Source organism: Podarcis cretensis (genome assembly GCF_951804945.1).
Source record: "Podarcis cretensis genome assembly, chromosome: 3".
In the NCBI taxonomy this organism is placed as follows: Eukaryota; Metazoa; Chordata; class Lepidosauria; order Squamata; family Lacertidae; genus Podarcis; species Podarcis cretensis.
The window spans coordinates 83,588,925-83,600,244 of NC_137172.1; the positions used below are offsets into that span (position 1 = coordinate 83,588,925).

An 11,320-nucleotide genomic window follows, 5' to 3' on the forward strand; every position below is an offset into this window, starting at 1 on the left:
AGGGGCTCCCAGGAGCTGAGGCTGGTGAGAAGAGGCCGGAGGGGGGCGGGCCAGGCAGCCAAGCAACACAGTTGGAGCCTCTCTCCTCCCTGGCTGGCAGGGAGGGAGAGGAGAGGCTTCCTTTGAAACCCAGGAAATTTAAGGGACATCCATCAATAAGGGACAGCAGCAGGACATGGCGCTGGGATAAGGGACTGTCCCTCCAAATAAGGGGCGCTTGACAGCTATGATGGGCAGGGTATAAATAAATTTATTATTATTATTATTATTATTATTATTACATAAAAACTTTGGGGGGAAATAAGTAGCAATAGCACATTCATAAGAAATGTCAACAGAGTAGCCTACCTCTTATGCATATCCAACAATCAGTCCTCTTATTATGCTTAGCAAGCTCTTCTTCAGTCACCTCTATTAATCTTCCTTTTAGACCAGTTAGATCTTTCCCACTTTTAGTTAATCGAATCCAGTCCATAAGACTTCGGCCTGGTTTCAAAGGTACCTAGAAAGGAAGATAAGTTTGTGGAGGAAGATAAGTTTATTAAATAATTAGCAACAAAAAGCAGAAGTAGATTGGTTTCTTGCCATCCTTTATCGTGAACAGCAAAAAAACTCGTTTAATTCTGGCACACAAAGACAAAGCTATGCAAAGCAGAAGAAAATAACCTTCAAACAGAGACATAGCAGACAATGGTGAGGAAAGTTAGCATGCAGGACTGCTTCTGTGGTAAATACGAATATGTAATCTAATAATCAGAAAAACTGGGGGAGGGGGAGGGAAGTTCAATTTATTCCAGCCAAGTTCTCCTATCCAAACACATTTCCCTGAACAGACTCTTGGAATGGGGTATAGTTTAAGGTTTTTTCAGGCTGTGTGTGTTGCTGTTATTAATATTATAATAATTATTATAATGTTATTAATATTCACTTTCTGTATTTTAGATCTTATAATTTATGTGGAAATTGTTTAACTTGGTTGTGTACTTTTGATATTTTAGTTATTATTTATGGCTATTTTTGTTATGTTCGTAATTAGGGATTTTTTTTCATGTTGTTAGCTGTCTTGAACATGACTTGAACTATGGAAATGTGGCATAAAAGTAAATGTATGTAACCAAGCCCCACGAACATCATTATAGCTAATGGTCTAGGCTCTTGAATTAATTTTTTTATCACAATTTCATATCCTGGCTTGTCTGTAAGCCAGTAACTATAGTTTCCTGGTTCTGATGTAGTGGGAAGTTACGGTTACCGTAACTGTGGCTTTGTGCCATATTTCACCACTCATGGGAAGGAAGGAGTAAAGTAACTACTTAATAAGCCAATATTTTATAACATAAATGCAGTCATTGTGCATTTAAGTGCTCTAAGTGCACAATTTAGGCTTGGTCTTTACTTTTATATGAAATTAAATCAGAGACAACATTGGGCCAGGCAGTGGGAGGAGAGAGAGCAGATATACAAACTAGAAAGACAAGCATACAGCAAATCTCTTGGTCAAGGAGACTATGCTTTAAATGCAATTGAGAACATGTAACATAGGGGATTTTGAGGGAGGTTATTGTTTCCCCAACAGAATTTCTATCTCCCTACAATAGGGAGATACTTATGCTGGAAAACATGCAACTTGTGTATGCATGAGGAACACAACATTGCATCAGTTCCTGCTTTTCCTGCATCTTTAGTCACTCTAAATTTCTATTAAACTTCTCCTTAGATCTTGAATATGGGCAGAGCTTCACTCCAATTACTACTGTTATTTGTGTCACATTTAACAGCTGCATGGTTTTTAAAGTGCACATTCTTCTCTAAAGCTCAAGCAGCACTGCCGGCAAAAGAGCTGTACCATGAAAAATTCACTGACTCCACTTGTTGAGGACTCTGAAATTTCCACAGCCCATCACATTACTCAACAGGAATCAGCTGACATACCAACACTGTTGCCACATGGCTTCAGCCTTATACTACCACATGACAGCCCACTAGTTTCATAATAACAGCAATCAGCTTGAACACACTTCGAAACGAATCTTCCTTTATGCAAATGTTCCCCATACCCTGCCACTACTATAGTTTTAACCAAACACCACACTGGACTTAAGCTGAGTCCCAAACACATGAAAAGAATAGGATGCACAGAAGCATCTACAGTGGTACCTCAGGTTAAGTACTTAATTCGTTCTGGAGGTCTGTTCTTAACCTGAAACTGTTCTTAACCTGAAGCACCACTTTAGCTAATGGGGCCTCCTGCTGCCGCCACGCCGCCGAAGCACAATTTCTGTTCTCATCATGAAGCAAAGTTCTTAACCTGAAGCACTATTTCTGGGTTAGCAGAGTCTGTAACCTGAAGCGTATGTAACCTGAGGTACCACTGTATAGTCTTTCCACAGCCCTAAAGAACAAAAAAGTCAGACACCGCCCGTCAGCTATTAGGGCTTCCAGGATAATGAGCGTTTTCTGAAAGCAAGCTTGAACCCTGGAGCTCCCTTCTCTTTTAGAAACTACGTGCCCCATAATTACACAACGGTCCTCAGAAAAGAGGAAACAGCCAGATGCATCTGTGTTGCCTGCAAAACACACACACACAAAACACAAGAAAAAGCAGCATGGACTGCTCTTAACCTAAAAGCACCTCTGAACCTCATTCCCTTAAGGACTGACACCATCCTCTCGCCGGGCAGAACTTTAGGAGCTGCGTAACAGACAGAAACCAAACAGGTACAGCTTTTCTCACTTCCTTCATCTCCGGGCCAGGAAAGGCTTCACCTGCCGAGTTTCCGCCTGTAACACCCATCTGGGTTCCAGATCTCTGCCCTCAACGAGCAAATGAAGCGTTAACCCCCATTCCGCCTCTGCAGGTGCCAATGCGCAAGGCGACCCCTCTCACACCGCCAGCTTGCCCTGGGACCCAGTGGCAAGGAGTACCACAGACACACACACCCGGCCCCAGTTCCCGCCGCACCTTGCTGCGCCCTCCCGCGGCCACCCGCTGCTGGGAGCCTGGGGCAGGGAAAGCTTGAGAGGGGACGTTGAGCATCCTGCCGGCCGCAGGACAGCCGCCCCAGCCGCCTCCTCTTCTTCAGAAACTGCAAGCGGACGGAAAGAGCCGCTTCCGGGTCCGGCCCGGCGCCGAAGCAGCCAGTAGCGTAGCTGAAAGGCAGGCGGGGACTTAAAAGGCCGTACTGCGCAGGCGTGAGGTTGTACCGGGGCGGGGCGGGTGGTTGGAGCTCTCTCCACCGACGAGGGCGCGTGCCTAGGCCCCACCCACCAGAGTTGACTGACGGCGGCACCGCAAAAACCCACGGCGGGGGCGGGATCTTCCGCCCACGGGGTCCAGAGACGCTCCTAGGTTGCCGCTTTAACCGCGTGGCTGTGTTTTGTTTCGCGCACTCGCTGCGCGGGGATTTGTTCCTTTAAAATGCTCGCACCCTGCTTTTCGAGTGGCGCTTGTTCCAAGTGGCGGCAGAGGATCGTACAACCAAAACATCAATAATACTAACAATAATAATTCGAAGTATTATTATTATTATTATTATTATTATTATTACCATAGCTGTCAACTTTTCCCTTTTTTAAAGGAAAATTTCCTTATTCCGAATAGGATTCCTCATAAGGGAAAAGTTGACAGCTATGATTATTACTAATAGTAATGCGAAGTATTAAAATAGACGTCAGTTTTGCATGCCTGGGTATTCCTGCCTCAACAAAAAAGTATTCAGTACAGTAAAGGTCGCCTGCCTAATCTCTCAGCCTAACCTACCTCACAGGGTTGTTGTGAGGTTGAAATGGAAAGTACCACTTACACCACCTCACCCGTCCCACCCCCATTCCTGCATTAAGCAGGAAGTTCTAATGAGGGCTTCTACACGTGTATAGCAACCCTACTCATGTTTGCATTGCCTATAAAGGCATAATGCCTGAATACAGTTACTGTGGATCTCCATGAGCGTAGCCAGGATTTTTTTGGGGTGTGTGTGTGTGCAGAACCAAAGTTTGCTATGTATGCTATGCCCATGCTGATCTCACTATTTGATAGAGTACAGTTCTGAACTGTTTAGCCCACAACAGTCCCTTCGAAGTCAATGGAGTTACTTCAGTGGATGAGTAAGCAATTTATGCTGTAGAAAAGTGCTCAGAATTCAGTACATATTATGCTCTTTAGAAAATCTATGTGCACCAATGATTTAGGACTTTTTAATAAAACCTAGTTTTCTTACCTGGAAAGTGTCTCTGTGTATGGAGATCATACCATGCAACAACATATTACTACTGCCTGTAAACACACTATTTATTTTGTAGATTTATATTCCACTTTTCAGAGAAACTTTCTTTCAAGGCAGCTCACAATAATGTATAAAAACAATCATAACAACGAAATGAAGAAATACAAAAAGAAAGCCTAACTAAAAAAAATGTTTTCACACATCAGGATACACAAATAAACTAATAAGTGTTCCTGAGTAAAAATGTCTTCAGAGTTCACTTAAAGGAGAAAGATTTCCATTACTAAAGCTGAAATTCTATGCAGCTTACTACAAACACACAAGAGCAGTATATGTGCTTGTGTGATTTTCATATACAATGTCCTACACATGGATCTCACTTTGTTTCCCTATAGGAGCAATTTCTATATATGAACTACTTTATATTCTGAGTGGTTCCAGTTTTACACACATGGAACATAGTTTGAGTTTATGAAGTGTAAATCAGCATTGAGTCAATCCAGTTTATCAAGTCAAATACATTTTGTACTCCAGCTGAGTCTGGTTTTAACTCTTTATGGAGATTTCAGTAATCAAAAATAAGGCAATGTTTACTCAAAAGCAAGCCCCATTGTATTGACATCAGGTAGGATAACATCAGGCATGACATCAGGTAGGATAACGAGATGCAAAAGAGGACAGGGTTTTTCCCACCTTTAATAGTTGTGCAGAATAGGAAATTTCAGCGGGGGGTCACCTTGCATAACAAACTACATCTGAAATTCTCTATTCTACACAACTATTGAAGGTGATGGAGCTCCATCCAAGTAAATGTACATAGGATTACAGCCCTACAGCGCAATCCTATACTTGTCTATTCAGAAGTAGGTCTCGCTGAGTTCAATGGGACTTCCAGGTTAGGATTGCAGGCTTAGATCCTTTGTTGATTTAAGAATGGAATAATTTAAGAATGAGTTGCCTCTTTCATTTTCTAAGGGCAGCTTCCAGAATGACAATATTTTCATATGTGATGTGTGACATGCAACACGGGAAACACAAATTCACATTTCTCCCTCATGCAGGTTTGTATGCTTCTCTTTTTTAACTTTGAAAAACAATACAAGGCTGAAATTCTTACATGAACATCAGTTCCACTGAAATCAATAGGGCTTCTTCTTCTGAATATGTTCAGAATCAGGGTATAGGGCATAATTTTTTTTTTTAAGTTTCTTTTTAAGGGATATATTTCTGGACATATATCCAGATTCCAATATGCAAGCTCACCCCTCCTTACTTCTGTCCGCTGCCACAATGCATCCAACCATCTCTGCAGCTGTAATTCTAATTGATTCTGCTGCCCTATGGTACTACCAGCATAAAAGAGTTGCTATTTTCAGAGGAACAGAGGAGTGTAGCAGGCATAAAATAAAACAAAACTCAATACTGTTTCTATAAAAATGTAAAATGCTTGCTTTTAATGAAAAATAACTTACATATAAATTATCTTAAAATACTATGATAGCATGTTGATATCAATATTAAATTAAGGAATGAATATGAATAGTGGTATTAACATTCATTATAATTAAGAATCCAGTTCTGCTCCAGAATCATGTTCCGAGTCATCACTATCTTCCTCATTCTCTGAATCTTCATAGAAGGAAATTGTGGCTTGGACAGGAAAGTTCTTCAGAAGTGCTTCAGCTTCTTGATACAAGTAGTCAAAGCACCTTGATTTGGGCCAGAATAACCTAAAAACACACAGAGACAACCTGTTCAGTTAATTTAATATTTAAGGGATTCATTTCAGTTTAGTTGACCTAGGGTTAATGTGAAATAACTTTCGCTGAAAATTACTTCTTTAGGTTTTAGAGTACATGCGTAAGAGGTAATTGGTGGAAATTGGATACTTCACCTTAAGCAAGTGGAACTTCTTTCGGCTTACATGGTGGGTGCCATTGGATGCAAACCAGAGTTAGGAGCTATAATATGTGGCTGCATTCTGATATCCCATTTACTAGAGCTACAAAAGTTCAGCAGGAAATGGAAGTTTAATGAGAAAACAGGCCCTACTTATGCCTAAATGTAATTAGGAGCATTTCACACCTAAAGTTTCCCTACAATTAAATATTAAATGATGCTGCAAAACTTTCTGGTACTGGTAATAGCTCTGCTCTTGTACTGCAAAAGGCGTAAATGTACTACATTCTTAGAGATGACACAGAACTTTGGTTCCGCAGCAGCTGCTTAGTGGGCCCATCACTTCAGTCTGCAACCCAGTTCCCCACCCTTGTGAAAATTTATTGTCCTTGGTCAGAATACTTAAACATACATTCTGCATAACTCTATAATTAGTAAAACAGAAGCTATGTAAGCCCTCAAATACAATTATTGTTGTACAAGGTCAAACAGATACCTCTGACAACTCAAACACCAGATATAGTTTGATAGCATCTGATGTGAAATTTAACGATGCAGGTCTGAATTGCTCCTGGGCACATATAGTAAGCAGGACATACACACATACAAGAAAGGATAGCTTTGCACTGGAACCTTTGCCATGATGCTTGATACTGACATCTCTGCATAGTACATTTTCCCGTTACCCTGGGTGAAAAAGCCAGAAACAGTTATACAACGGAGCGGGTAGGGATGTACAATCTGGTAGAGAGTTTCTCAAACTCGTCTCATCCTGCCACACAAACTATGTAGTCCACAGTTCTCTGGTGCAGCGAATGAACTCACCCAGGACTGCAGGGTCGGGAGAGAGAAGAACATCTTTCATGTGGAATTGTAATATACACCATAGGAATCATGGTCTTCAATAGGTGGGCCACGTGCTATTCTATGACCACCAGGAGAGGCAGGTGTGCAATACAGGCAGCAGCCTCATAAAGCCTTGTGGGTCAGAGGGACAGTGCAATGATGTAGCTGCTGCCTGAAATTAACAAAAAGTGTCCACTGTTCTGCACCATAACCATTTCCACCTGTTGGTATTCTTCCCACTAAAAGGTAAAGGTAAAGGTACCCCTGCCCGTACGGGCCAGTCTTGACAGACTCTGGGGTTGTGCGCCCATCTCACTTAAGAGGCCAGGGACCAGCGCTGTCCGGAGACACTTCCGGGTCACGTGGCCAGCGTGACATCGCTGCTCTGGCCAGAGCCAGAGCCAGAGCCAGAGCCGCACACGGAAACGCCGTTTACCTTCCCGCTGGTAAGCGGTCCCTATTTATCTACTTGCACCCGGAGGTGCTTTTGAACTGCTAGGTTGGCAGGCGCTGGGACCGAGCAGCGGGAGCGCACCCCGCCGCAGGGATTCGAACTGCCGACCTTTCGATCGGCAAGCCCTAGATGCTGAGGCTTTAACCCACAGCGCCACCTGCGTCCCTATTCTTCCCACTAGGCGGCTGTTAATGATGCAGGAGCCCTGCTAGGAAAAAATAGTGAAGATGGCCCTAACAGAGACTGTAAAGAATAATATTAAAGCTTACACCTTACCTAACTGGATGTATATACTGTGTGAGTTTTGCTGAGTCTGTCTCAGAAGAGCTGCACAACTAGGAGTAATAAACAGGAGACACAGATCAAAAACAGAATGATTAACAGTATTCAGAAAGGGCAGTTTCAAAAGTAATATAAAAACTATTCCTGAGCATGGAAAATTTGTGGAAAGTAAGGAAGCTGGTTTCGTTTTAGCCATCTGTGGTCCATCAGATGCTGCTGAACTACAACTCCCATCATATCTGACCACTGGCCAGGCTAGCTGTGGGTGCATGAGAGTTGGGAATTCAACAACATCTGAAAGGACCACAGGTTCCCAAGCCCTGCCTGACAGGTAAAGGTAAAGGTAAAGGTACCCCTGCCCGTATGGGCCAGTCGTGTCCGACTCTAGGGTTGTGCGCTCATCTCACTTAAGAGGCCGGGAGCCAGTGCTGTCCGCAGACACTTCCGGGTCACGTGGCCAGCGTGATGAAGCTGCTCCGGCGAACCGGCACCAGAGCAGCACACGGAACGCCGTTTACCTTTCCGCTATAAAGCGGTACCTATTTATCTACTTGCCCTTAAGGGTGCTTTCGAACTGCTAGGTGGGCAGGAGCTGGGACCGAAAGACAGGAGCTCACCCCGCCACGGGGATTCGAACCGCCGACCATGCGATCAGCAAGCCGTAGGCACTGAGGTTTTACCCACAGCGCCACCCGCCTGACAGGTAAAGGTAAAGGTACCCCTGCCCGTACGGGCCAGTCTTGACAGACTCTGGGGTTGTGCGCCCATCTCACTTAAGAGGCCAGGGGCCAGCGCTGTCCGGAGACACTTCCGGGTCACGTGGCCAGCGTGACATCGCTGCTCTGGCCAGAGCCAGAGCCAGAGCCAGAGCCGCACACGGAAACACCGTTTACCTTCCCGCTGGTAAGCGGTCCCTATTTATCTACTTGCACCCGGAGGTGCTTTCGAACTGCTAGGTTGGCAGGCGCTGGGACCGAGCAGCGGGAGCGCACCCCGCCGCAGGGATTCGAACCGCCGACCTTTCGATCGGCAAGCCCTAGGCGCTGAGGCTTTAACCCACAGCGCCACCTGCGTCCCAATGCCTGACAGATAGGACATGCATATTCAGGCATCACTTGTGAAAGAAACGTAAAGCAACATTCCTGATATCAAAGAAGAGTGTCATCCTGTTTAATTATTGACTTGGCATTTTTAAATGACCAAAGCTTTATAATGCATTTATAATGGATTCTTATTTGTATTACTTGGTTGTATTTGCTGTATTTCGATTTTACAGTTTCTGTAACCTGCTTAAAGTAAAGGTAAAGGGGGCCCTGACCATTAGGTCCAGTCGTGGCCAACTCTGGGGTTGCGGCACTCATCTCACTTTAATGGCCGAGGGAGCCGGCATACAGCTTCCGGGTCATGTGGCCAGCATGACTAAGCCGCTTCTGGCGAACTAGGGCAGCGCATGGAAACGCCGTTTACCTTCCTGCCGGAGTGGTACCTATTTATCTACTTGCACTTTGACGTGCTTTCAAGCTGCTAGGTTGGCAGGAGCAGGGACCGAGCAACGAGAGCTCACCCCGTCGCAGGGATTAGAACCGCCGACCTTCTGATCAGCAAGTCCTAGATTCTGTGGTTTAAGCCACAGCGCCACCCGCGTTCCTATCTGTAACCTGCTTAGGGATTTATATTTTTTTGCCAAAAACGTATATAACTTTTCTAACTAATTAATTAAAGCATGCCATCAAAATAAGTATGACATTGCCCTCACTATTGCCAGCTTGGGCTCTTTGGGGAGGAAGGGTGGGGTATAAATTGAAGCAGCAGCAGCAACAAAGACATAAAAATAATGTCAAATCCCAATATGACTTCCTTGGAGGTTTCTAAGCAGAAGTTGGCTGGCCATCTGTCATGGATGCGTTGGCTGAGATTCCTGCATTGCAGGGGGTTGGGCTAGATGACCCTCGGGATCCCTTCCGACTCTACAAATCTACGACTTTTCCCGAATTGTGTTTAACCGACAGCCTGAAAAGGAAAGGACGACTTTCCCATTCTCGCTCCTGCACGCCCACAAAGTTAACGATCCAAGGACCAGCTTAGTCAGGAGAACACAACTCGCCACTCCAGCCACCCCACGTGGGATTGTTGCCGCTTTAATCAGAATGGACACACTCACCGCCCTGTCGTTTCGCCTGCGCTGCCTTTCTGCATCTTTGGGCGTGGGAATCCAAGGTCTCCAGAATCCTTCGGACCTGTAGAATCAATAGAACGGAATACAGCTTTGCGTTAACTGGGCGACACAAAAAAAGCGGTCGGTTGTTGGAAAGGAGGGTGGAAGAAAGGAAAGGAAAACACTCGAAGCCTATGATTTCTGGAGCTGGCTGACCGGCTAGCGGGTCTGGAGGAAAGCGCGGGTTACCTCGCTTGTCCTCTGCAGCAGATCCGGGCGTTGTGCGCGCCAGGTGGAGAAGCGCAGAGGCGCAGCCGAGAGCTGTCCATGCTGCGTCGCTGGCAGCAGACGAGGCAGCCCAAGTGGCGCAGACGCTGCTGGCGCACCGCTTCCTCTTCCTCCTCCTCCTCCTCGTCTCCTTGTCGTTGTGTCTCCCCTTCGGGGGCTTAGCCTGGCCTGGGTTCTGGTGCGGCTGACGCCCGAGGGGTTTTTATAGCTCTCGCCGCGCAGGGTCTCAGCCGCTTTCTCTCATTTGCCGGAGAGGTAAACAAAAAGGCTGCGCGTGAAAGGCGCGTCAGGGTAAACAAGGAGCGTGGACGCGTGCGAGCTCCAAATGACCCAGGGAGAGGTTTGGCGAGGGAGTGTGAATCGCACTTGAGCAGACACATGGCTGTGTTGTCCTTCAGAGGGGAGAGCCCACGCTTGGGCTCGGGCTGCGAAGTGTCCAGCGTGAGAAAGCCAGCGTGTGTGTATCTGTGTCCGAGTGTGCTCAGTTTTGCTGGGAAAAATGCCGCTTCCCATGTTGGAAAATTCCTGCAACTGTATTTTTAGTTCATTCAAATATTTAGTTCTCCCTTTCCCAAAAATCGTGTCCAAAATAACTTGTAATGATAAAACAATCGGATCCAACGCAGGGAAAAAACAATAGAATTGAACAATAAAAACAAATATATAAATTTCATTCTCTCTCTCACACACACACACACACACATGGGCATAGCCAGGATTTTTTTTGGGGGGCAGGACTTTTGTTAGGGGGCAGAACCAACCAATTTGTCAGTTAAGTATTTCTCTTTTTTTACTTTATGGGGGGGCAGCTGTCCCTTCCTGCCCCCCTTGGCTACACACTGACACATGTATGTATATAACAATTTTATATACAAATATATATATAACAATTTAAAATACAACAGCAAGAACAATGAGCTGAAACAAAACACCTGAAATACCTAAAGGCATCCATAGAACACCATAGAAGAAATGACCGAAAGTTTCAATGGAGCACTATCTAGTTTATACATGTTTTCCAGAAATTGCCCACTCCATGTTTATTTTTCACAAAGAAGGCCTCCCCACATGGCCTCCGCATGGTTGCAGGAAGGAGCACTTGGATCCTGGCCACATTGCATGGGAAGTACATGTGCCAGCACCACAAGCTTTGTGCCACTTACAAAATCATGG

At 45.1% G+C, this 11,320-nt stretch overlaps 2 protein-coding genes across 4 annotated transcripts in view; both read right to left on the reverse strand.

The window, feature by feature from the left end:
- Window positions 1-3,169, reverse strand: part of LOC307212882 (cytochrome b5 reductase 4-like) — a 34,926-nt gene extending 31,757 nt beyond the window's left edge. Inside the window, exons 1-2 of one of the 3 annotated variants that reach the window (XM_079970496.1) lie at window positions 2,963-3,169; window positions 349-502 (exon numbers count right to left, since the gene is read on the reverse strand). In XM_079970496.1, coding sequence (XP_079826622.1) covers window positions 349-502; window positions 2,963-3,037 — 229 coding nt within the window. In that variant the 5' untranslated portion in view covers window positions 3,038-3,169. The remainder of the gene's footprint in view (window positions 1-348; window positions 503-2,962) is intronic. The other 2 variants (XM_079970495.1, XM_079970494.1) reach the window with 2 other exon arrangements.
- A 2,479-nt stretch (window positions 3,170-5,648) lies between these two features.
- RIPPLY2 (ripply transcriptional repressor 2) lies at window positions 5,649-10,600 on the reverse strand. The gene is made up of 4 exons (XM_079970602.1): window positions 10,109-10,600; window positions 9,866-9,941; window positions 7,699-7,757; window positions 5,649-5,953 (listed from the first exon to the last, which is right to left on the reverse strand). Exons 1-4 carry the CDS (start codon window positions 10,186-10,188, stop codon window positions 5,788-5,790), a joined length of 381 nt encoding a protein of 126 aa, XP_079826728.1. The 5' UTR covers window positions 10,189-10,600; the 3' UTR covers window positions 5,649-5,787.
- Window positions 10,601-11,320: the final 720 nt, after the last annotated feature.